The sequence below is a fragment of the Dipodomys spectabilis genome, unplaced genomic scaffold, assembly GCF_019054845.1.
Source record: "Dipodomys spectabilis isolate Male_0828 unplaced genomic scaffold, ASM1905484v1 ptg000288l, whole genome shotgun sequence".
NCBI lineage: Eukaryota > Metazoa > Chordata > Mammalia > Rodentia > Heteromyidae > Dipodomys > Dipodomys spectabilis.
This window is the reverse complement of record NW_024870965.1, coordinates 6,031,602-6,055,753: the sequence shown is the minus strand read 5'-3', so window position 1 is coordinate 6,055,753 and position 24,152 is coordinate 6,031,602. Positions and strand designations below refer to the sequence as shown.

At 63.2% G+C, this 24,152-nt stretch overlaps 1 protein-coding gene across 1 annotated transcript in view; it reads right to left on the bottom strand.

Annotated features, from left to right (window-relative positions):
* Catspere (catsper channel auxiliary subunit epsilon) overlaps window positions 1-24,152 on the bottom strand; it is a 133,897-nt gene that overhangs the window by 11,928 nt on the left and 97,817 nt on the right. The window contains exons 18-20 of the mRNA XM_042701289.1: window positions 13,531-13,630; window positions 9,184-9,270; window positions 1,174-1,331 (exon numbers count right to left, since the gene is read on the bottom strand). Of these exons, the coding sequence (XP_042557223.1) occupies window positions 1,174-1,331; window positions 9,184-9,270; window positions 13,531-13,630 (345 nt within the window). The remainder of the gene's footprint in view (window positions 1-1,173; window positions 1,332-9,183; window positions 9,271-13,530; window positions 13,631-24,152) is intronic.

The following is a 24,152-nucleotide window of genomic DNA, read 5'->3' as shown; positions in this document are numbered from 1 at the left end:
GTAGCTAGGATGACAGGCATGAGCCAATGGTGTCCAGCAAAGGAGATAAATTTAGGGGAGTTGGTGATCTTTAAGTAAGTTTCAACCTACAGTCTGAGAGCCTTTTGTGCTCTCTAGGGGTGAACACAAAGTCCCAGGAGGTTCCCTGAAGCAACAGAAAAAGCAGAATACAGGAAAGAAATTCTCCCTAAGGCCTGGAGGCAGTAGCACTAGAAGGAAAGGGGAGAGTCTAACAAGTGTGTGAGGAAATAAAGATTCATTTGACCTAATGTGGCAAATGCAGGGAAAGAGGGAATCAACATGATTTCAAGTTTTCCAGACTACATGATTAAAATAATGGGATTTTGGGTTGTGAAGGTGGCTCAGTGGTAGAGTGCTTGCTTTGAATGCATGAGGCCCTGGGTTCGATTCCTCAGCACCAAATAAGCAGAAAAAGCCAAAAGTGGCTCTGTGGCTCAAGTGGTAGAGTGCCTTGAGCTGAAGAGCTGAGGGACAGCGCCCAGGTCCAGAGTTCAGGCCCCACAACTGACAACATAAAAAATAAATGAGATTTTATTTGCCCACCCCAACGAACAGGGTAGTTTTTCTTTGGGGGTTGGTACGGGGTTGTTGTTTTGCCTTTGAATTTGTTAGGACAATGGAATTCTAAAGCGCGGATTTCCCATGAACGGTTCAAAATCCTAATTGGAGCCTAGAGGTGGAGGGGATAAGATGCTGAGCATACAGAGGTAGCCAGCTTTCTGTAGTCCTTCCACGCATCAGCTAAGTGACCTTCCACGTTCTCCACCCATCTTCCCATCTCTGAATCGCCCTGGCACCTCTGGACTTGTGGACAACACCGGCAGCGTGAGAAAGCCCTGGCCTCCCTGCTGCGCCTCTGCCCCCCCACTGCTGGGGCAGCTGCACACGGCTCCCCACCTGCCTGACCTGAGCACCGCCAGCCCACAGTGCCGCGCTGCGCCCCTCATACAAGGCAACGTTTCCAGAATGTAATTTCAAATCGCAATGTCCTGTCTCCCCAAAGAATTGCTGATGTGCTTACTAGAAAGCGCAAGGGAAACAGAGATAATTAACAATTGGATGCTTAGTTGGCGTCAAAATGAACCAAGAAAATAATGCTTTTGTTTTGAGGAATTAATGCTAAAATTATTGTAATAAAACACGTCTATTTACCTAAAGTTCGGATCCAAGACCTTCACACGGAACACATACATCCCGGTGTGGTCCGTCGGCCACAATAAATGGTTATTGTTAGAAATGTTGATGATCTCGTAAGGCTGATTTAAGTCTCCAGGTTTTCCAACGGCATAGGAAAAACAGGGCCTGTAATTCTGAAAGAGAGGCCAAGGCCATACTGTCAGATCACCGTCTGACCTCAGTGGTACACAAAGCTAGATCCTAGCTATCTATCCTGGAAAACTACTCGGGGCTGTCAGAGCTGTTCCTCTCTGCTCGCTGCTGCGGTGCTGAGCAGCGGCCCTGGGTTAAAACTGTGCCGAAAGCAAGGGCTGCCGTGTTTTGCGTGTGAACACAAGGGCTGCCGTGTTTTGCGCGTGAACACAGGGCTGCCGTGTTTTGAGTGTGAACACAGGGCTGCTGTTTTGCGTGTGAACACAGGGCTGCCGTGTTTTGCGCGTGAACACAGGGCTGCCGTGCTTTGCGCGTGAACACAGGGCTGCCGTGCTTTGCGCGTGAACACAGGGCTGCCGTGCTTTGCGTGTGAACACGGCTGCCATGCTTTGCGTGTGAACACAGGGCTGCTGCTTTGCGTGTGAACACAGGGCTGCCGTGCTTTGCGTGTGAACACCCCGAGGTCCGCGGAGAGGAGGGCGCTTCTTCCCATAACAAGACACGGGGTCAGGGCAGGCCCCGGCCCTCCTGGGCCCCTCCGCGCTCTCCGTGGGGCTCAGGGCGCCGTCCCCTCCCTTCACGTGTCCGTCCGTCCGTCAGGTCTGGTTTCTCTCCCGGCATCGTTACTGGCTGGCCTGGGCCCCGCGGGCCTTCTGCCCCTCGGGAGCAGGTCATCGCGCCGGTCCTCCGTGGAGAGCACCGCAGTTGTGGCGCTCCGCCTCGGTCCCGGGCTGCCAGGACTGCAGGCGGGGCCGCGTGCCCGGCTCGGCCCTCACAGGCTGTCCATGCGCGCAGCGAGGGGCGGACGGGCCTGAGCTCCGGGCCTGGGCGCTGCGGGCACCGCCTGAGCCCCGCGCACGTCCGGCTTTTCTGCTTCTGTGGCGCTGGGGAGTCGAACCCCGGGCCTCACGCGTGCGCTGGCACAGGCCAGCGCTGCGCGCCGAGCCGCCTCCCAGCCCCGCGCCTTTCCAGTCGCGCGGGGGTAAGGCTGCCCCCTGCAGGAGGGCTCCTCTCACCGGAGGGCCGCGCCCACCACCCATCGCCACGGCCCAGCCCGGGAGAACCCGGGGGTCGGGAACCCACTCCCCGCGGAGCGGCAAGGAGGGCGCGGGGCAGGTTCTCGGGCTCCCCGGGGTCCGGGCGAGGTGGGGACGGAGGGGACGGAGGGGACGGAGGCCAGGGGCGCTGTCTGCAGCAGCCCCAGGGCCGTGGGCTCTGGGCCGCTCTGAGCCTTGCAGCCAGGGCCCCGTCCCCCCGCCCCGCCCCCTGCCTCCGCCAGCCCCGCACGCCCGCAGCCCGGCATGCCGGCAGCCCGGCACGCCCGCAGCCCAGGGCCCGCAGCCCAGGGCCTGCTCCCCGCCCCCCCCCTCCCTGCCTCCGCCAGCCCGGCACGCCCGCAGCCCAGGGCCCGCTCTGAGCCCCGCAGCCCCGCAGCCCAGGGCCCGCTCTGAACCCCGCAGCCCCGCAGCCCAGGGTCCGCTCTGAGCCCCGCAGCCCCGCAGCCAGGGCCTGTCCCCCCCCCCCCCCCCCCCCGCCTCCGCCAGCCCGGCACGCCCGCAGCCCAGGGCCCTGTCTGAGCCCAGCACGCCCGCAGCCCGGGCTGCTCTGAGCCCCGCAGCCCAGGACCCGCAGCCCGGCCGCTGTGAGCCCCGCAGCCCGGGCCCGCTCTGAGCCCCGCAGCCCCGCAGCCCAGGGCCCGCTCTGAGCCCAGCACGCCCGCAGCCCCGCAGCCCAGGGCCCGCTCTGAGCCCAGCACTCCCGCAGCCCCGCAGCCCAGGGCCCGCTCTGAGCCCAGCACGCCCGCAGCCCGGGCCCGCAGCCCGGCCGCTGTGAGCCCCGCAGCCAGGGCCCGCTATGAGCCCAGCACGCCCGCAGCCCGGGCTGCTCTGAGCCCCGCAGCCCAGGTCCCGCAGCCCGGCCGCTGTGAGCCCCGCAGCCAGGGCCGCTCAAGCCCAGCACGCCCGCAGCCCGGTCGGTTGAGGCGGGAAGTTTGAGAATATATAAAATCAGCCATCCAACAATGGGGCCGTGCGTGGCTTAGGGGCGGAGGGCCCCCCTAGCAGTAACCGCAAGGCCCGAGGCCCCAACAGGGCGGAGGCTGGGCCGGGTGCGGTGGTAGAGGCCTGGGCTCGCAAGCACCAGGCCCTGGGTTCGATTCCTCAGCGCCACATACACAGAAAGACCAGATAGTTCCACACAGTTACGGGACCTCCACAGTCCACACCCGCACATCTCAGCCGTGACACACTGGTGGCAACACGCCTGGAAAAACCCCAAAGACAAAACCCTGAGAGAACAGAACTCAACAGGAAAAAAAGATGTCAACTCCGACTTTGCAAACGTGAACCCCGCGCGTTTCCATGAGGCCTGGGCCGCGGGGCAGCGGGGGCAGCGGGGGCTGTGGGGGCAGCGGGGGCAGCGGGGGCAGCGGGGGGCAGCGGGGGCAGCGGGGGCAGCGGGGGCAGCGGGGGCTGTGGGGGCTGTGGGGGCTGCGGGGGCTGCGGGGGCAGCGGGGGCTGTGGGGGCTGTGGGGGCAGCGGGGGCTGTGGGGGCAGCGGGGGCTGTGGGGGCAGCGGGGGCAGCGGGGGCTGTGGGGGCAGCGGGGGCAGCGGGGGCTGTGGGGGCTGTGGGGGCAGCGGGGGCAGCGGGGGCTGTGGGGGCTGTGGGGGCTGTGGGGGCAGCGGGGGCAGCGGGGGCTGCGGGGGCTGTGGGGGCAGCGGGGGCTGTGGGGGCAGCGGGGGCAGCGGGGGCTGTGGGGGCTGTGGGGGCAGCGGGGGCAGCGGGGGCTGTGGGGGCAGCGGGGGCAGCGGGGGCAGCGGGGGCTGTGGGGGCAGCGGGGGCAGCGGGGGCAGCGGGGGCAGCGGGGGCTGTGGGGGCAGCGGGGGGCAGCGGGGGCAGCGGGGGCTGTGGGGGCTGTGGGGGCAGCGGGGGCTGTGGGGCTGTGGGGGCAGCGGGGGCTGTGGGGGCAGCGGGGGCTGTGGGGCTGTGGGGGCAGCGGGGGCTGTGGGGGCAGTGGGGCAGCGGGGGCTGTGGGGGCAGCGGGGGCAGCGGGGGCAGCGGGGGCAGCGGGGGCTGTGGGGGCAGCGGGGGGCAGCGGGGGCTGCGGGGGCAGCGGGGGCTGCGGGGGCAGCGGGGGCTGTGGGGGCAGCGGGGGCTGTGGGGGCAGCGGGGGCTGTGGGGGCAGCGGGGGCTGTGGGGGCTGTGGGGGCTGTGGGGGCAGCGGGGGCTGTGGGGGCTGTGGGGGCTGTGGGGGCAGCGGGGGCTGTGGGGGCAGCGGGGGCTGTGGGGGCTGTGGGGGCTGTGGGGGCAGCGGGGGCTGTGGGGGCAGCGGGGGCTGTGGGGGCAGCGGGGGCTGTGGGGGCTGTGGGGGCAGCGGGGGCTGTGGGGGCAGCGGGGGCTGTGGGGGCAGCGGGGGCTGTGCGGGCTGTGGGGGCTGTGGGGGCAGCGGGGGCTGTGGGGGCTGTGGGGGCAGCGGGGGCAGCGGGGGCTGTGGGGGCAGCGGGGGCTGTGGGGGCAGCGGGGGCTGTGGGGGCAGCGGGGGCTGTGGGGGCAGCGGGGGCTGTGGGGGCAGCGGGGGCTGTGGGGGCTGTGGGGGCTGTGGGGGCAGCGGGGGCTGTGGGGGCTGTGGGGGCTGTGGGGGCAGCGGGGGCTGTGGGGGCAGCGGGGGCTGTGGGGGCTGTGGGGGCTGTGGGGGCAGCGGGGGCTGTGGGGGCAGCGGGGGCTGTGGGGGCAGCGGGGGCTGTGGGGGCTGTGGGGGCTGCGGGGGCTGTGGGGGCTGCGGGGGCTGTGGGGGCAGCGGGGGCTGTGGGGGCAGCGGGGGCTGTGGGGGCAGCGGGGGCTGTGGGGGCTGTGGGGGCTGTGGGGCTGTGGGGGCTGTGGGGGCAGCGGGGGCTGTGGGGGCTGTGGGGGCAGCGGGGGCTGTGGGGGCAGCGGGGGCTGTGGGGGCTGTGGGGGCAGCGGGGGCTGTGGGGGCTGTGGGGGCTGCGGGGGCTGTGGGGGCAGCGGGGGCTGTGGGGGCTGTGGGGGCTGTGGGGGCTGCGGGGGCAGCGGGGGCTGCGGGGGCAGCGGGGGCAGCGGGGGCTGCGGGGGCAGCGGGGGCTGCGGGGGCAGCGGGGGCTGTGGGGGCTGTGGGGGCTGTGGGGGCTGTGGGGGCAGCGGGGGCTGTGGGGGCTGCGGGGGCAGCGGGGGCAGCGGGGGCAGCGGGGGCTCTGGGGGCAGCGGGGGCAGCGGGGGCTGTGGGGGCTGTGGGGGCTGTGGGGGCTGTGGGGGCAGCGGGGGCTGCGGGGGCAGCGGGGGCAGCGGGGGCAGCGGGGGCTGCGGGGGCAGCGGGGGCTGCGGGGGCTGCGGGGGCTGCGGGGGCAGCGGGGGCTGTGGGGGCTGTGGGGGCTGTGGGGGCAGCGGGGGCTGTGGGGGCAGCGGGGGCAGCGGGGGCTGTGGGGGCTGTGGGGCTGTGGGGGCTGTGGGGTCAGCGGGGACTGTGGGGGCTGTGGGGGCTGTGGGGGCAGCGGGGGCTGTGGGGGCAGCGGGGGCTGTGGGGGCAGCGGGGGCTGTGGGGGCAGCGGGGGCTGTGGGGGCTGTGGGGGCTGTGGGGGCAGCGGGGGCTGTGGGGGCAGCGGGGGCAGCGGGGGCTGTGGGGGCTGTGGGGCTGTGGGGGCTGTGGGGGCTGTGGGGGCTGTGGGGGCTGCGGGGGCAGCGGGGGCTGTGGGGGCAGCGGGGGCTGTGGGGGCTGCGGGGGCTGTGGGGGCTGTGGGGGCTGTGGGGGCAGCGGGGGCTGTGGGGGCAGCGGGGGCAGCGGGGGCTGTGGGGGCAGCGGGGGCTGTGGGGGCTGTGGGGGCTGTGGGGGCAGCGGGGGCTGTGGGGGCTGTGGGGGCAGCGGGGGCTGTGGGGGCTGTGGGGGCTGTGGGGGCTGTGGGGGCTGTGGGGGCAGCGGGGGCTGCGGGGGCTGCGGGGGCTGCGGGGGCAGCGGGGGCTGTGGGGGCTGTGGGGGCTGTGGGGGCTGTGGGGGCAGCGGGGGCTGTGGGGGCTGTGGGGGCAGCGGGGGCTGTGGGGGCTGTGGGGGCTGTGGGGGCAGCGGGGGCTGTGGGGGCAGCGGGGGCAGCGGGGGCTGTGGGGGCTGTGGGGGCAGCGGGGGCTGTGGGGGCAGCGGGGGCAGCGGGGGCTGTGGGGGCTGTGGGGGCAGCGGGGGCTGTGGGGGCTGTGGGGGCAGCGGGGGCTGTGGGGGCAGCGGGGGCTGTGGGGGCTGCGGGGGCTGTGGGGGCTGTGGGGGCTGTGGGGGCAGCGGGGGCTGTGGGGGCAGCGGGGGCAGCGGGGGCTGTGGGGGCAGCGGGGGCTGTGGGGGCTGTGGGGGCTGTGGGGGCAGCGGGGGCTGTGGGGGCTGTGGGGGCAGCGGGGGCTGTGGGGGCTGTGGGGGCTGTGGGGGCTGTGGGGGCTGTGGGGGCAGCGGGGGCTGCGGGGGCTGCGGGGGCTGCGGGGGCAGCGGGGGCTGTGGGGGCTGTGGGGGCTGTGGGGGCTGTGGGGGCAGCGGGGGCTGTGGGGGCTGTGGGGGCAGCGGGGGCTGTGGGGGCTGTGGGGCTGTGGGGGCTGTGGGGGCTGTGGGGGCTGTGGGGGCTGTGGGGGCTGCGGGGGCAGCGGGGGCTGTGGGGGCAGCGGGGGCAGCGGGGGCTGTGGGGGCTGTGGGGGCAGCGGGGGCTGTGGGGGCAGCGGGGGCAGCGGGGGCTGTGGGGGCTGTGGGGCTGTGGGGGCTGTGGGGGCTGTGGGGGCAGCGGGGGCTGTGGGGGCTGTGGGGGCAGCGGGGGCTGTGGGGGCTGTGGGGGCTGTGGGGGCAGCGGGGGCTGTGGGGGCAGCGGGGGCTGTGGGGGCAGCGGGGGCTGTGGGGGCTGTGGGGGCAGCGGGGGCTGTGGGGGCTGTGGGGGCAGCGGGGGCTGTGGGGGCAGCGGGGGCTGTGGGGGCTGTGGGGGCAGCGGGGGCTGTGGGGGCTGTGGGGGCAGCGGGGGCTGTGGGGGCTGTGGGGGCTGTGGGGGCAGCGGGGGCTGTGGGGGCTGTGGGGGCTGTGGGGGCAGCGGGGGCTGTGGGGGCTGTGGGGGCTGTGGGGGCTGTGGGGGCTGTGGGGGCTGTGGGGGCAGCGGGGGCAGCGGGGGCTGTGGGGGCAGCGGGGGCTGTGGGGGCTGTGGGGGCAGCGGGGGCTGTGGGGGCAGCGGGGGCTGTGGGGGCTGTGGGGGCTGTGGGGGCAGCGGGGGCTGTGGGGGCAGCGGGGGCTGTGGGGGCTGTGGGGGCTGCGGGGGCTGTGGGGGCTGTGGGGGCTGTGGGGGCAGCGGGGGCTGTGGGGGCTGTGGGGGCAGCGGGGGCTGTGGGGGCTGTGGGGGCAGCGGGGGCTGTGGGGGCAGCGGGGGGCAGCGGGGGCTGCGGGGGCAGCGGGGGCTGTGGGGGCTGCGGGGGCAGCGGGGGCTGTGGGGGCAGCGGGGGCTGCGGGGGCTGTGGGGGCTGTGGGGGCTGCGGGGGCAGCGGGGGCTGTGGGGGCTGTGGGGGCTGTGGGGGCAGCGGGGGCTGTGGGGGCTGTGGGGGCAGCGGGGGCAGCGGGGGCAGCGGGGGCTGTGGGGGCTGTCGGGGCAGCGGGGGCTGTGGGGGCTGTGGGGGCAGCGGGGGCTGTGGGGGCTGTGGGGGCTGTGGGGGCTGTGGGGGCAGCGGGGGCTGCGGGGGCAGCGGGGGCAGCGGGGGCAGCGGGGGCAGCGGGGGCTGTGGGGGCAGCGGGGGCTGTGGGGGCAGCGGGGGCTGTGGGGGCTGTGGGGGCTGTGGGGGCTGTGGGGGCAGCGGGGGCTGTGGGGGCAGCGGGGGCTGTGGCGGCTGTGGGGGCTGTGGGGGCAGCGGGGGCTGTGGGGGCTGTGGGGGCTGTGGGGCTGTGGGGGCTGTGGGGGCTGTGGGGGCTGTGGGGGCTGCGGGGGCAGCGGGGGCTGTGGGGGCTGTGGGGGCTGTGGGGGCAGCGGGGGCTGTGGGGGCTGTGGGGGCAGCGGGGGCTGTGGGGGCTGTGGGGGCAGCGGGGGCAGCGGGGGCTGTGGGGGCTGTGGGGGCTGCGGGGGCAGCGGGGGCTGTGGGGGCTGTGGGGGCAGCGGGGGCAGCGGGGGCTGTGGGGGCTGTGGGGGCTGCGGGGGCAGCGGGGGCTGTGGGGGCTGTGGGGGGCAGCGGGGGCAGCGGGGGCTGTGGGGGCTGTGGGGGCAGCGGGGGCAGCGGGGGCTGTGGGGGCAGCGGGGGCTGTGGGGGCTGTGGGGGCTGCGGGGGCTGCGGGGGCTGCGGGGGCTGTGGGGGCAGCGGGGGCAGCGGGGGCTGTGGGGGCTGTGGGGGGCAGCGGGGGCTGTGGGGGCTGTGGGGGCAGCGGGGGCAGCGGGGGCTGTGGGGGCAGCGGGGGCTGTGGGGGCTGTGGGGGCTGTGGGGGCTGCGGGGGCTGCGGGGGCTGCGGGGGCTGTGGGGGCAGCGGGGGCAGCGGGGGCTGTGGGGGCTGTGGGGGCTGTGGGGGCAGCGGGGGCTGTGGGGGCAGCGGGGGCTCTGGGGGCAGCGGGGGCAGCGGGGGCTTTGGGGGCTGCGGGGGCTGCGGGGGCTGCGGGGGCAGCGGGGGCTGTGGGGGCTGTGGGGGCAGCGGGGGCAGCGGGGGCTGCGGGGGCTGTGGGGGCAGCGGGGGCTGTGGGGGCTGTGGGGGGCAGCGGGGGCTGCGGGGGCAGCGGGGGCTGTGGGGGCAGCGGGGGCAGCGGGGGCAGCGGAACAGCGGGGCCGCGGGGCAGCGGGGGCAGTGGGGCCGCGGGGCAGCGGGCCTGTGCCTTGGGGTGTCCCACTCGGCCTTCTTACCTCGGGGCCCCACACCTCGTCCAGCGGCAGGCTCTCATTCTGTGCCACCATTGACTCCCAGGTCTGCGCTTCATTTAAACACCCGCTCTGTCAAAACACCATCAAGTTCAGAAGGAAGAGGTGAGGCTGACCGAAAAGAGAACTCACGACCTGACTTCCAGACCGGCGAGCCTCAGGTGCGTCAGCCTTTAACTCAAAACAACAATGAAAGACACCACACAGGGCACACTCGTAGTAACACTCACACCAACAATGCCCTGAAAGTTGGTACGTTTTTCACAACTCCCGTGTTTGGGATGTTGGGAGAATGTCCCAAACGTACACTCTAGTGATGTCATGTGAACACTTGTCACCTGTGGATGGATATGACAGGGTATTTTTTTCTGTCAGTCCTGGGACTTGAACTCAGGGCTTGGGCACTGTTACTGAGCTCTTTTTGCTCAAGGGAAAGTGCTCTACCACATTGTGGAGCCACAGCTCCACTTCTGTTTTTCTGGTGGTTCATTGCAGATAAAAGTCTCATGGACTCTCCAGCCTAGGCTGGCTTTGAACTGGGCTTCTCTGATCTGTGGCTAGGATTACAGGAGTAAACCACAGGGCCCAGCTATGGATATGATGGTTTTAATTCACCCTTCCCAGTTTCTATGCCTTTATTTATTTTGATGGCTCTTCTTTGCCACACTGTAAAGATCTCCAGGAACAATTCTGTGTAGGAACGGTGATAGACAGCCATCCCTGTTTTCTTCATTTCAGAGGAAAGGTTTAAAAAATTTTAACCATTATTGGGTGCTGGCAGCTCAAGCCTGTAATGCTAGCTGCTCACATCTGAGATCTGAGGGTTGTACTTGGAAGACAGCCTGGACAGACAAATCCTAGAAACTCTAATCTCCAGCAAAAAGCCGGAAGTGGAGGTGTGGCTCAAGTAGTAGAGTGGCAGCCTTGAGCACAAAAGCTAAGCAAGAGGCCAAGGGTTTGTTCAAGCCTCAATACAGACACCAAAAGGAAAAAAAAAACAAAACACTTTTTCACTAATAACTGTAAGGTTTACTATAGTTTCTTGTATCTGTGTTTTATGAGGTTTTATTACGTTTTATTAGAAGTTACTACTATTTATAATTTTCTAGGATTTAAAAGTTAATGCTATGTATAGATAATAAATTCTTTTATTTTGATTTTATTATTAAATGAAACAAAGAGGCTTCAATTCCATTAGTCAGGTTATGAGTACATTGCACCTTGATCAATGTCACTATTTCCAGATGATAAATTATTAATAATTCTTCATCAGCTATAATACTCTTAAGCCTTCCCCCCTCCATATTCTGCTAATGTATTGAATATTTGATTTTTCAAATGATACACCAACTCTTCAGAAGACAAATAAAACTAGGATTGCATATATTATTCTTGAAGATATTACCCAATTTGGTTTGCTAATGTTTTTTGTTTTTGTTTTGTGTTGGTCATGGGGCGTGAACTCAGGGCTTGGTACTGTCCCTGAGCTTTATTGCTCAAGGCTAGTTCTCTACCATTTTGAGCCACAGCACCCTTCCAGTTTTCTGGAGGTTAATTGGAAATCAGAGCCTCATGGACTTTCTTGCCTGGTCTGGCTTTGAACATGAACCTCAGATCTCAGCCTCCTGAGTCGCTAGGATTACAGGTATGAGCCACTGTACTGGTTTGTTTACATGTTAATATCTATATTTATGAGTGAGAATGGTCTGAAATTCTCTTCTCCTTTAAGATTATTAGTATATCACCCTGGTTTCCCAGAATGCATCGGAAAGTCATTCCATTCTCTGGAAATGTTTTATAAACCTGAAGAAAAAAATTTCTGCTCAGGTATGGTGATGTACACCTGTAGCCCTGCTATATAGGAGACCTCGATAGGAGAATTACAATGAAGAATGGCCTGGGTGAGAAACTCAGCCTCTAAAATAACTAAAAGAAAGAGAAAGAAAGAGCTGGGGTATGGCCCAAATAGTAGGGCAAAGGAAGGAAGAAAGGGAGAAAGGAAGGGAGGAAAGAAGGAAGGAAGGAAGGATGGAAGGAAGGATTGATTGATTTGGTTTATTTTTTCTTTAGTGTTTGGTAGGCTTGGAGTTTCCACGTTTTTCCTTGTATCCTGACACCTCAGTGAGTTGTGTTTTTCTCTCCATTCGCCCAGTGTGTAAGGTGCTGACACAGTCGCCCAGTGTGTAAGGTGCTGACACACTTGTTGAGTGTGTGGCAGGCATCCTTCTGTTTTCACATTTGTGGGCTCTTCACCGCTGAGCCCGGTGGCTCCTGAGATTAGCTCCTTAGGCCACATTCTCTGTTTTTTTTTTTTTCTATCTCTCCTCATCAAATGATTTTTTTTCAACTGTTCCAAGAGACCATTTGTGATTTGTAGACCTGCTGTATCCTAAGGTTTCATCTATTTATGTATATCTTTAACTTTACTTCTTTCTTTCCTCTTACTTTTCTTCCCTCCAGTCCTGGGGTTTAAACTCAGGGCCTGGGCACTGTCCCTGAGCCTCTTTGTGCTCAAGGCTAGCACTCTACCACTTGAGCCGCAGTGCCACTTCTGGCCTTTTCTGAGTAGTACATGGGAGATAAGAGTCTCACAGACTTTCCTTCTCAGGCTGGCCTTGAACCCCATATTTCATCCTCCAGAGTAGCCAGGATTACAGGCGTGAACCACCCATCTAGGTGCTGTTTTATATGGACCGGGAGGCCAGGTTCATCACCATGCTGTCCAACCCTTCTCTACCTTACTTCCTGTCTGTGGTGATCGATAGTTACTGAGAGAGTGAAGGTAAAATCTCCTACCACGTGCCTCTGCCTTTTCCAGTTCTTTTTTCTGCCAAGGCCATTTGGGTATCTATGAGCATCCTTAGGGCCATACAACATCACCAGTCACCATCAGTACGGGCAGGACAGACCGAAGGCCACTGGGAAGCAGCCTGTGGAGCTGGAGATACGGCTCAGGTGGAAGAACACCAGGCTGTGAGTGAAAGCGCCAGACCCTGAGTTCACATCCCAGTCCTGGAAAGGGGGGGAGGAGGTTGAGGAGGAGGAGGAAGAGGAGGAGGAGCAGGAAGAGGAGCAGGAGCAGGAGCGGGAGGAGGAGGAGGAAGAGGAGGAGCAGCAGCAAGAGCAGCAGGAGCAGCAGCAGCAGCGGATGAGAAGCATGCATGTGGCATCAGGTATCTGGTTACTTTTGGCCTTATATTATGGCGTGGAGCCGAATGTTCCACATAAGTGAAACTCAATTAAGTGAAGGTGGCGCATCTCAGAAGTGTTGCGAGCTCCCGGTGAAGGGTCTCACCTTTTCGGTATGTCCGGGTTCTCGTAGCTGCGAAGGGGCCTGGGGACGCAGCCTCGTGGATGGGCCGTCTCCCCAGCAGCCCCTGGGTCCGGGCAGCGGGACCCGGGGGCCATGAGGAGCTCCCAAGAGCGAGGGCCAGGGCGAGGCCCGGGAGCTGGCGCCGGGAGGCAGGGCCTCCGCCTGGAGCCGCGAGGTGAGCCGGATGACTGCAAGAGTCAGTGCCGGAGAGGGACTTGTGGGGTGTGGACAGGAAGACACAGTGGTTTGGGGTGAGACTGTGGGGCAGGGAGGGGCAGCAGAGGCTCCCGTCCTGGGTGGGGTTCGGTGTCGTGTCATTCCCCGGCGATGGCCAGCGGAACGAGGACACCTGGCAGGTTGGACGTGGATGGCAGCTCTGGCACAGAAGAATGCCACTTCGGAAGCCGTGGGGTTGTGTCTGAGCTGGCTGGGGAATCAGGAATTAATGTGGGTAACTTCTAGGGTGCCATCGTGGGGGGTCACTGAGGAGTGACACACCCTCCAACAATGGCACACCGACTGCAGTGCGGAGCGGCCAGACCACAGAACCGCAGCACCCCCTCTACACACAGTGTACTTTTTTTCTGACCCCTTTATGTCTGTTTTACATGGCAATGGCTTGTTTTGTGACCAATGAATTTTAGTAGCTATTGAATTTAAAACAGAAGTAATAAGGCCTTTAAAAACCTTCTATGGAAGTCGGGCACTGGTGGCTCACTCCTATGATCCTAGCTTACTCAGGAGGCGGAGCACTGAGGATCTTGGTTCAAAGCCAGCCCAGACAACAAAGTCCGTGAGACTCCTCTCTCCAATGAAGCACCAAAAAACTGGAAGTGGCGCTGTGGATCAAAGTGGTAGAGTACTAACCCTGAGCCAAAAGGGCTCAGGGACAGCGCCCAGGCCCTGAGTTCAAGTCCCGTGACAGACAAAAAAAGAATTCATGGAACAGAGTTTGCCTTGTTTCCTGATAGGCCATGTGTAACTGCGTGTGGAATGTGGCTCAGGTTCAAAGCTCCCACCTGGGTCATAGTGGTGTTGAAGCTGTAGTCGTCCCGGCCGTGTATCTCCCACACTATGAAGTTTACTTCAATGTCTTTCACGTAGCCATTTTCATCATATCTGAAAGGAGCAATGAACAGAAACACCGGTTCAGTCTGAGCCAGCGGGTGTGTGTGTGTGTCTGTGTGGTTCTGCTTCTAAGTCAGATGGGCTTCTGCAACCATCCAGTCTTTATCAGCTGTGGCTCTGAGATTTAATCCTGGGGAAGTTAAAGTCTCCAGCCCTCACCGCTTCTGTGTAAAATGAGCATCTGCTGGAAGGGTTTCTTTTGTCAAGACTTAAATAACGGCCAGGTGTCGGTGGCTCATGCCTGTAGTCCAACAACGCAGGAGGCCGAGACCTGAGGATCGTGGTTTGAGGTCAGCCCAGGCTGGGCAGACAAATCAAGAGACTCTTATTTCCAGTTCACCAACCAAGAGCCAGAAGTGAGGTGTGACTCAGGTGGCAGAGTGTCAACTTTGAAGGAGACAGGAACAGTGTGAGCTGAGAAGAGGGACCAGCAGGAGGAGACGCCTTGTGATGGAGGAGGGGTCTGTGTGATGGAGGAGGGGTCTGTGTGATGGAGGAGGGTCTGTGTGATGGAGGAGGAGGGGTCTGTGTGATGGAGGAGGGTCTGTGTGATGGAAGAGGGGTCTGTGTGATGGAGGAGGGTCTGTGTGATGGAGGAGGGGTCTGTGTGATGGAGGAGGAGGGGTCTGTGTGATGGAGGAGGGGCTGTGTGATGGAGGAGGGGTCTGTGTGATGGAGGAGGAGGGGCTGTGTGATGGAGGAGGGGTCTGTGTGATGGAGGAGGGGTCTGTGTGATGGAGGAGGGGCTGTGTGATGGAGGAGGGGCTGTGTGATGGAGGAGGGGTCTGTGTGATGGAGGAGGGGTCTGTGTGATGGAGGAGGAGGGGTCTGTGTGATGGAGGAAGGGTCTGTGTGATGGAGGAGGAAGGGTCTGTGTGATGGAGGAGGAGGGGTCTGTGTGATGGAGGAGGGGTTTGTGTGATGGAGGAGGGGCTGTGTGATGGAGGAGGGGTCTGTGTGATGGAGGAGGGGCTGTGTGATGGAGGAGGGGCTGTGTGATGGAGGAGGGGTCTGTGTGATGGAGGAGGGTCTGTGTGATGGAGGAGGGGCTGTGTGATGGAGGAGGGGTCTGTGTGATGGAGGAGGGTCTGTGTGATGGAGGAGGAGGGGTCTGTGTGATGGAGGAAGGGTCTGTGTGATGGAGGAGGAAGGGTCTGTGTGATGGAGGAGGAGGGGTCTGTGTGATGGAGGAGGGGTTTGTGTGATGGAGGAGGGGCTGTGTGATGGAGGAGGGGTCTGTGTGATGGAGGAGGGGCTGTGTGATGGAGGAGGGGCTGTGTGATGGAGGAGGGGTCTGTGTGATGGAGGAGGGTCTGTGTGATGGAGGAGGGGCTGTGTGATGGAGGAGGGGTCTGTGTGATGGAGGAGGAGGGGTCTGTGTGATGGAGGAGGAGGGGTCTGTGTGATGGAGGAGGAGGGGTCTGTGTGATGGAGGAGGAGGGGTTTGTGTGATGGAGGAGGGGCTGTGTGATGGAGGAGGGGTCTGTGTGATGGAGGAGGGGCTGTGTGATGGAGGAGGGGCTGTGTGATGGAGGAGGGGTCTGTGTGATGGAGGAGGAGGGGTCTGTGTGATGGAGGAGGAGGGGTCTGTGTGATGGAGGAGGGGCTGTGTGATGGAGGAGGGGTCTGTGTGATGGAGGAGGGGTTTGTGTGATGGAGGAGGAGGGGTCTGTGTGATGGAGGAGGGGCTGTGTGATGGAGGAGGGGTCTGTGTGATGGAGGAGGAGGGGTCTGTGTGATGGAGGAGGGGTCTGTGTGATGGAGGAGGGGTCTGTGTGATGGAGGAGGAGGGGTCTGTGTGATGGAGGAGGGGCTGTGTGATGGAGGAGGGGTCTGTGTGATGGAGGAGGAGGGGCTGTGTGATGGAGGAGGGGTCTGTGTGATGGAGGAGGGGTCTGTGTGATGGAGGAGGGGCTGTGTGATGGAGGAGGGGCTGTGTGATGGAGGAGGGGTCTGTGTGATGGAGGAGGGGTCTGTGTGATGGAGGAGGAGGGGTCTGTGTGATGGAGGAGGAGGGGTCTGTGTGATGGAGGAGGGGCTGTGTGATGGAGGAGGGGTCTGTGTGATGGAGGAGGGGTTTGTGTGATGGAGGAGGGGTCTGTGTGATGGAGGAGGGGCTGTGTGATGGAGGAGGGGTCTGTGTGATGGAGGAGGAGGGGTCTGTGTGATGGAGGAGGAAGGGTCTGTGTGATGGAGGAGGAGGGGTCTGTGTGATGGAGGAGGGGTTTGTGTGATGGAGGAGGGGCTGTGTGATGGAGGAGGGGTCTGTGTGATGGAGGAGGGGCTGTGTGATGGAGGAGGGGCTGTGTGATGGAGGAGGGGTCTGTGTGATGGAGGAGGGTCTGTGTGATGGAGGAGGGGCTGTGTGATGGAGGAGGGGTCTGTGTGATGGAGGAGGGTCTGTGTGATGGAGGAGGAGGGGTCTGTGTGATGGAGGAAGGGTCTGTGTGATGGAGGAGGAAGGGTCTGTGTGATGGAGGAGGAGGGGTCTGTGTGATGGAGGAGGGGTTTGTGTGATGGAGGAGGGGCTGTGTGATGGAGGAGGGGTCTGTGTGATGGAGGAGGGGCTGTGTGATGGAGGAGGGGCTGTGTGATGGAGGAGGGGTCTGTGTGATGGAGGAGGGTCTGTGTGATGGAGGAGGGGCTGTGTGATGGAGGAGGGGTCTGTGTGATGGAGGAGGAGGGGTCTGTGTGATGGAGGAGGAGGGGTCTGTGTGATGGAGGAGGAGGGGTCTGTGTGATGGAGGAGGAGGGGTTTGTGTGATGGAGGAGGGGCTGTGTGATGGAGGAGGGGTCTGTGTGATGGAGGAGGGGCTGTGTGATGGAGGAGGGGCTGTGTGATGGAGGAGGGGTCTGTGTGATGGAGGAGGAGGGGTCTGTGTGATGGAGGAGGAGGGGTCTGTGTGATGGAGGAGGGGCTGTGTGATGGAGGAGGGGTCTGTGTGATGGAGGAGGGGTTTGTGTGATGGAGGAGGGGTCTGTGTGATGGAGGAGGGTCTGTGTGATGGAGGAGGGGCTGTGTGATGGAGGAGGGGCTGTGTGATGGAGGAGGGGTCTGTGTGATGGAGGAGGAGGGGTCTGTGTGATGGAGGAGGAGGGGTCTGTGTGATGGAGGAGGGGTCTGTGTGATGGAGGAGGGGTCTGTGTGATGGAGGAGGAGGGGGCTGTGTGATGGAGGAGGAGTCTGTGTGATGGAGGAGGAGGGGTCTGTGTGATGGAGGAGGAGGGGTTTGTGTGATGGAGGAGGGGCTGTGTGATGGAGGAGGGGTCTGTGTGATGGAGGAGGGGCTGTGTGATGGAGGAGGGGCTGTGTGATGGAGGAGGGGTCTGTGTGATGGAGGAGGGGGCTGTGTGATGGAGGAGGGGTCTGTGTGATGGAGGAGGAGGGGCTGTGTGATGGAGGAGGGGTCTGTGTGATGGAGGAGGGGTCTGTGTGATGGAGGAGGGTCTGTGTGATGGAGGAGGGTCTGTGTGATGGAGGAGGGGTCTGTGTGATGGAGGAGGGGTTTGTGTGATGGAGGAGGGGCTGTGTGATGGAGGAGGGGTCTGTGTGATGGAGGAGGGGTCTGTGTGATGGAGGAGGGGTCTGTGTGATGGAGGAGGGGTCTGTGTGATGGAGGAGGGGCTGTGTGATGGAGGAGGGGTCTGTGTGATGGAGGAGGAGGGTCTGTGTGATGGAGGAGGAGGGGTCTGTGTGATGGAGGAGGGGTCTGTGTGATGGAGGAGGGGTCTGTGTGATGGAGGAGGAGGGGCTGTGTGATGGAGGAGGGGTCTGTGTGATGGAGGAGGGGTCTGTGTGATGGAGGAGGGGCTGTGTGATGGAGGAGGGGCTGTGTGATGGAGGAGGGGTCTGTGTGATGGAGGAGGGGTCTGTGTGATGGAGGAGGGGCTGTGTGATGGAGGAGGAGGGGTCTGTGTGATGGAGGAGGAGGGGTCTGTGTGATGGAGGAGGAGGGGTCTGTGTGATGGAGGAGGGGTCTGTGTGATGGAGGAGGGGTTTGTGTGATGGAGGAGGGGTCTGTGTGATGGAGGAGGGGTTTGTGTGATGGAGGAGGGGCTGTGTGATGGAGGAGGGGCTGTGTGATGGAGGAGGGGTCTGTGTGATGGAGGAGGGGTCTGTGTGATGGAGGAGGGGTCTGTGTGATGGAGGAGGGGCTGTGTGATGGAGGAGGGGTCTGTGTGATGGAGGAGGAGGGTCTGTGTGATGGAGGAGGAGGGGTCTGTGTGATGGAGGAGGGGTCTGTGTGATGGAGGAGGGGTCTGTGTGATGGAGGAGGAGGGGCTGTGTGATGGAGGAGGGGTCTGTGTGATGGAGGAGGAGGGGTCTGTGTGATGGAGGAGGGGTCTGTGTGATGGAGGAGGGGCTGTGTGATGGAGGAGGGGCTGTGTGATGGAGGAGGGGTCTGTGTGATGGAGGAGGGGTCTGTGTGATGGAGGAGGGGCTGTGTGATGGAGGAGGGGTCTGTGTGATGGAGGAGGAGGGGCTGTGTGATGGAGGAGGGGTCTGTGTGATGGAGGAGGGGTTTGTGTGATGGAGGAGGGTCTGTGTGATGGAGGAGGGTCTGTGTGATGGAGGAGGGGTCTGTGTGATGGAGGAGGAGGGTCTGTGTGATGGAGGAGGGGTCTGTGTGATGGAGGAGGGGTCTGTGTGATGGAGGAGGGGTCTGTGTGATGGAGGAGGAAGGGTCTGTGTGATGGAGGAGGAGGGGTCTGTGTGATGGAGGAGGGGTTTGTGTGATGGAGGAGGGGCTGTGTGATGGAGGAGGGGTCTGTGTGATGGAGGAGGGGCTGTGTGATGGAGGAGGGGCTGTGTGATGGAGGAGGGGTCTGTGTGATGGAGGAGGGTCTGTGTGATGGAGGAGGGTCTGTGTGATGGAGGAGGGGTCTGTGTGATGGAGGAGGGTCTGTGTGATGGAGGAGGAGGGGTCTGTGTGATGGAGGAAGGGTCTGTGTGATGGAGGAGGAAGGGTCTGTGTGATGGAGGAGGAGGGGTCTGTGTGATGGAGGAGGGGTTTGTGTGATGGAGGAGGGGCTGTGTGATGGAGGAGGGGTCTGTGTGATGGAGGAGGGGCTGTGTGATGGAGGAGGGGCTGTGTGATGGAGGAGGGGTCTGTGTGATGGAGGAGGGTCTGTGTGATGGAGGAGGGGCTGTGTGATGGAGGAGGGGTCTGTGTGATGGAGGAGGAGGGGTCTGTGTGATGGAGGAGGAGGGGTCTGTGTGATGGAGGAGGAGGGGTCTGTGTGATGGAGGAGGAGGGGTTTGTGTGATGGAGGAGGGGCTGTGTGATGGAGGAGGGGTCTGTGTGATGGAGGAGGGGCTGTGTGATGGAGGAGGGGCTGTGTGATGGAGGAGGGGTCTGTGTGATGGAGGAGGAGGGGTCTGTGTGATGGAGGAGGAGGGGTCTGTGTGATGGAGGAGGGTCTGTGTGATGGAGGAGGGGCTGTGTGATGGAGGAGGGGCTGTGTGATGGAGGAGGGGTCTGTGTGATGGAGGAGGAGGGGCTGTGTGATGGAGGAGGGGCTGTGTGATGGAGGAGGGGTCTGTGTGATGGAGGAGGAGGGGCTGTGTGATGGAGGAGGGGTCTGTGTGATGGAGGAGGGGTCTGTGTGATGGAGGAGGGGCTGTGTGATGGAGGAGGGTCTGTGTGATGGAGGAGGGGTCTGTGTGATGGAGGAGGGGTCTGTGTGATGGAGGAAGGGTCTGTGTGATGGAGGAGGAAGGGTCTGTGTGATGGAGGAGGAGGGGTCTGTGTGATGGAGGAGGGGTTTGTGTGATGGAGGAGGGGCTGTGTGATGGAGGAGGGGTCTGTGTGATGGAGGAGGGGCTGTGTGATGGAGGAGGGGCTGTGTGATGGAGGAGGGGTCTGTGTGATGGAGGAGGGTCTGTGTGATGGAGGAGGGGCTGTGTGATGGAGGAGGGGTCTGTGTGATGGAGGAGGGTCTGTGTGATGGAGGAGGAGGGGTCTGTGTGATGGAGGAAGGGTCTGTGTGATGGAGGAGGAAGGGTCTGTGTGATGGAGGAGGAGGGGTCTGTGTGATGGAGGAGGGTCTGTGTGATGGAGGAAGGGTCTGTGTGATGGAGGAGGAAGGGTCTGTGTGATGGAGGAGGAGGGGTCTGTGTGATGGAGGAGGGGTTTGTGTGATGGAGGAGGGGCTGTGTGATGGAGGAGGGGTCTGTGTGATGGAGGAGGGGCTGTGTGATGGAGGAGGGGCTGTGTGATGGAGGAGGGGTCTGTGTGATGGAGGAGGGTCTGTGTGATGGAGGAGGGTCTGTGTGATGGAGGAGGGGCTGTGTGATGGAGGAGGGGTCTGTGTGATGGAGGAGGGGTCTGTGTGATGGAGGAGGAGGGGTCTGTGTGATGGAGGAGGAGGGGTCTGTGTGATGGAGGAGGAGGGGTCTGTGTGATGGAGGAGGAGGGGTTTGTGTGATGGAGGAGGGGCTGTGTGATGGAGGAGGGGTCTGTGTGATGGAGGAGGGGCTGTGTGATGGAGGAGGGGCTGTGTGATGGAGGAGGGGTCTGTGTGATGGAGGAGGAGGGGTCTGTGTGATGGAGGAGGAGGGGTCTGTGTGATGGAGGAGGGGCTGTGTGATGGAGGAGGGGTCTGTGTGATGGAGGAGGGGTTTGTGTGATGGAGGAGGAGGGGTCTGTGTGATGGAGGAGGGGCTGTGTGATGGAGGAGGGGTCTGTGTGATGGAGGAGGAGGGGTCTGTGTGATGGAGGAGGGGTCTGTGTGATGGAGGAGGGGTCTGTGTGATGGAGGAGGAGGGGTCTGTGTGATGGAGGAGGGGCTGTGTGATGGAGGAGGGGTCTGTGTGATGGAGGAGGAGGGGCTGTGTGATGGAGGAGGGGTCTGTGTGATGGAGGAGGGGTCTGTGTGATGGAGGAGGGGCTGTGTGATGGAGGAGGGGCTGTGTGATGGAGGAGGGGTCTGTGTGATGGAGGAGGGGTCTGTGTGATGGAGGAGGAGCTGTGTGATGGAGGAGGGTCTGTGTGATGGAGGAGGGGCTGTGTGATGGAGGAGGGTCTGTGTGATGGAGGAGGGGTCTGTGTGATGGAGGAGGGGTCTGTGTGATGGAGGAAGGGTCTGTGTGATGGAGGAGGAGGGGTCTGTGTGATGGAGGAGGGGTTTGTGTGATGGAGGAGGGGCTGTGTGATGGAGGAGGGGTCTGTGTGATGGAGGAGGGGCTGTGTGATGGAGGAGGGGCTGTGTGATGGAGGAGGGGTCTGTGTGATGGAGGAGGGTCTGTGTGATGGAGGAGGGGCTGTGTGATGGAGGAGGGGTCTGTGTGATGGAGGAGGGTCTGTGTGATGGAGGAGGAGGGGTCTGTGTGATGGAGGAAGGGTCTGTGTGATGGAGGAGGAAGGGTCTGTGTGATGGAGGAGGAGGGGTCTGTGTGATGGAGGAGGGGTTTGTGTGATGGAGGAGGGGCTGTGTGATGGAGGAGGGGTCTGTGTGATGGAGGAGGGGCTGTGTGATGGAGGAGGGGCTGTGTGATGGAGGAGGAGGGGTCTGTGTGATGGAGGAGGAGGGGTCTGTGTGATGGAGGAGGAGGGGTCTGTGTGATGGAGGAGGAGGGGTCTGTGTGATGGAGGAGGAGGGGTTTGTGTGATGGAGGAGGAGGGGTCTGTGTGATGGAGGAGGAGGGGCTGTGTGATGGAGGAGGAGGGGTCTGTGTGATGGAGGAGGAGGGGTCTGTGTGATGGAGGAGGAGGGGCTGTGTGATGGAGGAGGGGTCTGTGTGATGGAGGAGGGTCTGTGTGATGGAGGAGGGGCTGTGTGATGGAGGAGGGGTCTGTGTGATGGAGGAGGAGGGGTCTGTGTGATGGAGGAGGAGGGGTCTGTGTGATGGAGGAGGAGGGGTCTGTGTGATGGAGGAGGGGTTTGTGTGATGGAGGAGGGGCTGTGTGATGGAGGAGGGGTCTGTGTGATGGAGGAGGGGCTGTGTGATGGAGGAGGGGCTGTGTGATGGAGGAGGGGTCTGTGTGATGGAGGAGGGTCTGTGTGATGGAGGAGGGGCTGTGTGATGGAGGAGGGGTCTGTGTGATGGAGGAGGAGGGGTCTGTGTGATGGAGGAGGAGGGGTCTGTGTGATGGAGGAGGAGGGGTCTGTGTGATGGAGGAGGAGGGGTTTGTGTGATGGAGGAGGGGCTGTGTGATGGAGGAGGGGTCTGTGTGATGGAGGAGGGGCTGTGTGATGGAGGAGGGGCTGTGTGATGGAGGAGGGGTCTGTGTGATGAAGGAGGAGGGGTCTGTGTGATGGAGGAGGAGGGGTCTGTGTGATGGAGGAGGGGCTGTGTGATGGAGGAGGGGTCTGTGTGATGGAGGAGGGGTTTGTGTGATGGAGGAGGGGTCTGTGTGATGGAGGAGGGTCTGTGTGATGGAGGAGGGGCTGTGTGATGGAGGAGGGGCTGTGTGATGGAGGAGGGGTCTGTGTGATGGAGGAGGAGGGGTCTGTGTGATGGAGGAGGAGGGGTCTGTGTGATGGAGGAGGGGTCTGTGTGATGGAGGAGGGGTCTGTGTGATGGAGGAGGAGGGGGCTGTGTGATGGAGGAGGAGTCTGTGTGATGGAGGAGGAGGGGTCTGTGTGATGGAGGAGGAGGGGTTTGTGTGATGGAGGAGGGGCTGTGTGATGGAGGAGGGGTCTGTGATGGAGGAGGGGCTGTGTGATGGAGGAGGGGCTGTGTGATGGAGGAGGGGTCTGTGTGATGGAGGAGGGGGCTGTGTGATGGAGGAGGGGTCTGTGTGATGGAGGAGGAGGGGCTGTGTGATGGAGGAGGGGTCTGTGTGATGGAGGAGGGGTCTGTGTGATGGAGGAGGGTCTGTGTGATGGAGGAGGGTCTGTGTGATGGAGGAGGGGTCTGTGTGATGGAGGAGGGGTTTGTGTGATGGAGGAGGGGCTGTGTGATGGAGGAGGGGTCTGTGTGATGGAGGAGGGGTCTGTGTGATGGAGGAGGGGTCTGTGTGATGGAGGAGGGGTCTGTGTGATGGAGGAGGGGCTGTGTGATGGAGGAGGGGTCTGTGTGATGGAGGAGGAGGGTCTGTGTGATGGAGGAGGAGGGGTCTGTGTGATGGAGGAGGGGTCTGTGTGATGGAGGAGGGGTCTGTGTGATGGAGGAGGAGGGGCTGTGTGATGGAGGAGGGGTCTGTGTGATGGAGGAGGGGTCTGTGTGATGGAGGAGGGGCTGTGTGATGGAGGAGGGGCTGTGTGATGGAGGAGGGGTCTGTGTGATGGAGGAGGGGTCTGTGTGATGGAGGAGGGGCTGTGTGATGGAGGAGGAGGGGTCTGTGTGATGGAGGAGGAGGGGTCTGTGTGATGGAGGAGGAGGGGTCTGTGTGATGGAGGAGGGGTCTGTGTGATGGAGGAGGGGTTTGTGTGATGGAGGAGGGGTCTGTGTGATGGAGGAGGGGTTTGTGTGATGGAGGAGGGGCTGTGTGATGGAGGAGGGGCTGTGTGATGGAGGAGGGGTCTGTGTGATGGAGGAGGGGTCTGTGTGATGGAGGAGGGGTCTGTGTGATGGAGGAGGGGCTGTGTGATGGAGGAGGGGTCTGTGTGATGGAGGAGGAGGGTCTGTGTGATGGAGGAGGAGGGGTCTGTGTGATGGAGGAGGGGTCTGTGTGATGGAGGAGGGGTCTGTGTGATGGAGGAGGAGGGGCTGTGTGATGGAGGAGGGGTCTGTGTGATGGAGGAGGAGGGGTCTGTGTGATGGAGGAGGGGTCTGTGTGATGGAGGAGGGGCTGTGTGATGGAGGAGGGGCTGTGTGATGGAGGAGGGGTCTGTGTGATGGAGGAGGGGTCTGTGTGATGGAGGAGGGGCTGTGTGATGGAGGAGGGGTCTGTGTGATGGAGGAGGAGGGGCTGTGTGATGGAGGAGGGGTCTGTGTGATGGAGGAGGGGTTTGTGTGATGGAGGAGGGTCTGTGTGATGGAGGAGGGTCTGTGTGATGGAGGAGGGGTCTGTGTGATGGAGGAGGAGGGTCTGTGTGATGGAGGAGGGGTCTGTGTGATGGAGGAGGGGTCTGTGTGATGGAGGAGGGGCTGTGTGATGGAGGAGGAGGGGTTTGTGTGATGGAGGAGGGGTCTGTGTGATGGAGGAGGGGTCTGTGTGATGGAGGAGGAGGGGTCTGTGTGATGGAGGAGGGGTCTGTGTGATGGAGGAGGAAGGGTCTGTGTGATGGAGGAGGAGGGGTCTGTGTGATGGAGGAGGGGTTTGTGTGATGGAGGAGGGGCTGTGTGATGGAGGAGGGGTCTGTGTGATGGAGGAGGGGCTGTGTGATGGAGGAGGGGCTGTGTGATGGAGGAGGGGTCTGTGTGATGGAGGAGGGTCTGTGTGATGGAGGAGGGTCTGTGTGATGGAGGAGGGGTCTGTGTGATGGAGGAGGGGTCTGTGTGATGGAGGAGGGGCTGTGTGATGGAGGAGGAGGGGTTTGTGTGATGGAGGAGGGGTCTGTGTGATGGAGGAGGGGTCTGTGTGATGGAGGAGGAGGGGTCTGTGTGATGGAGGAGGGGTCTGTG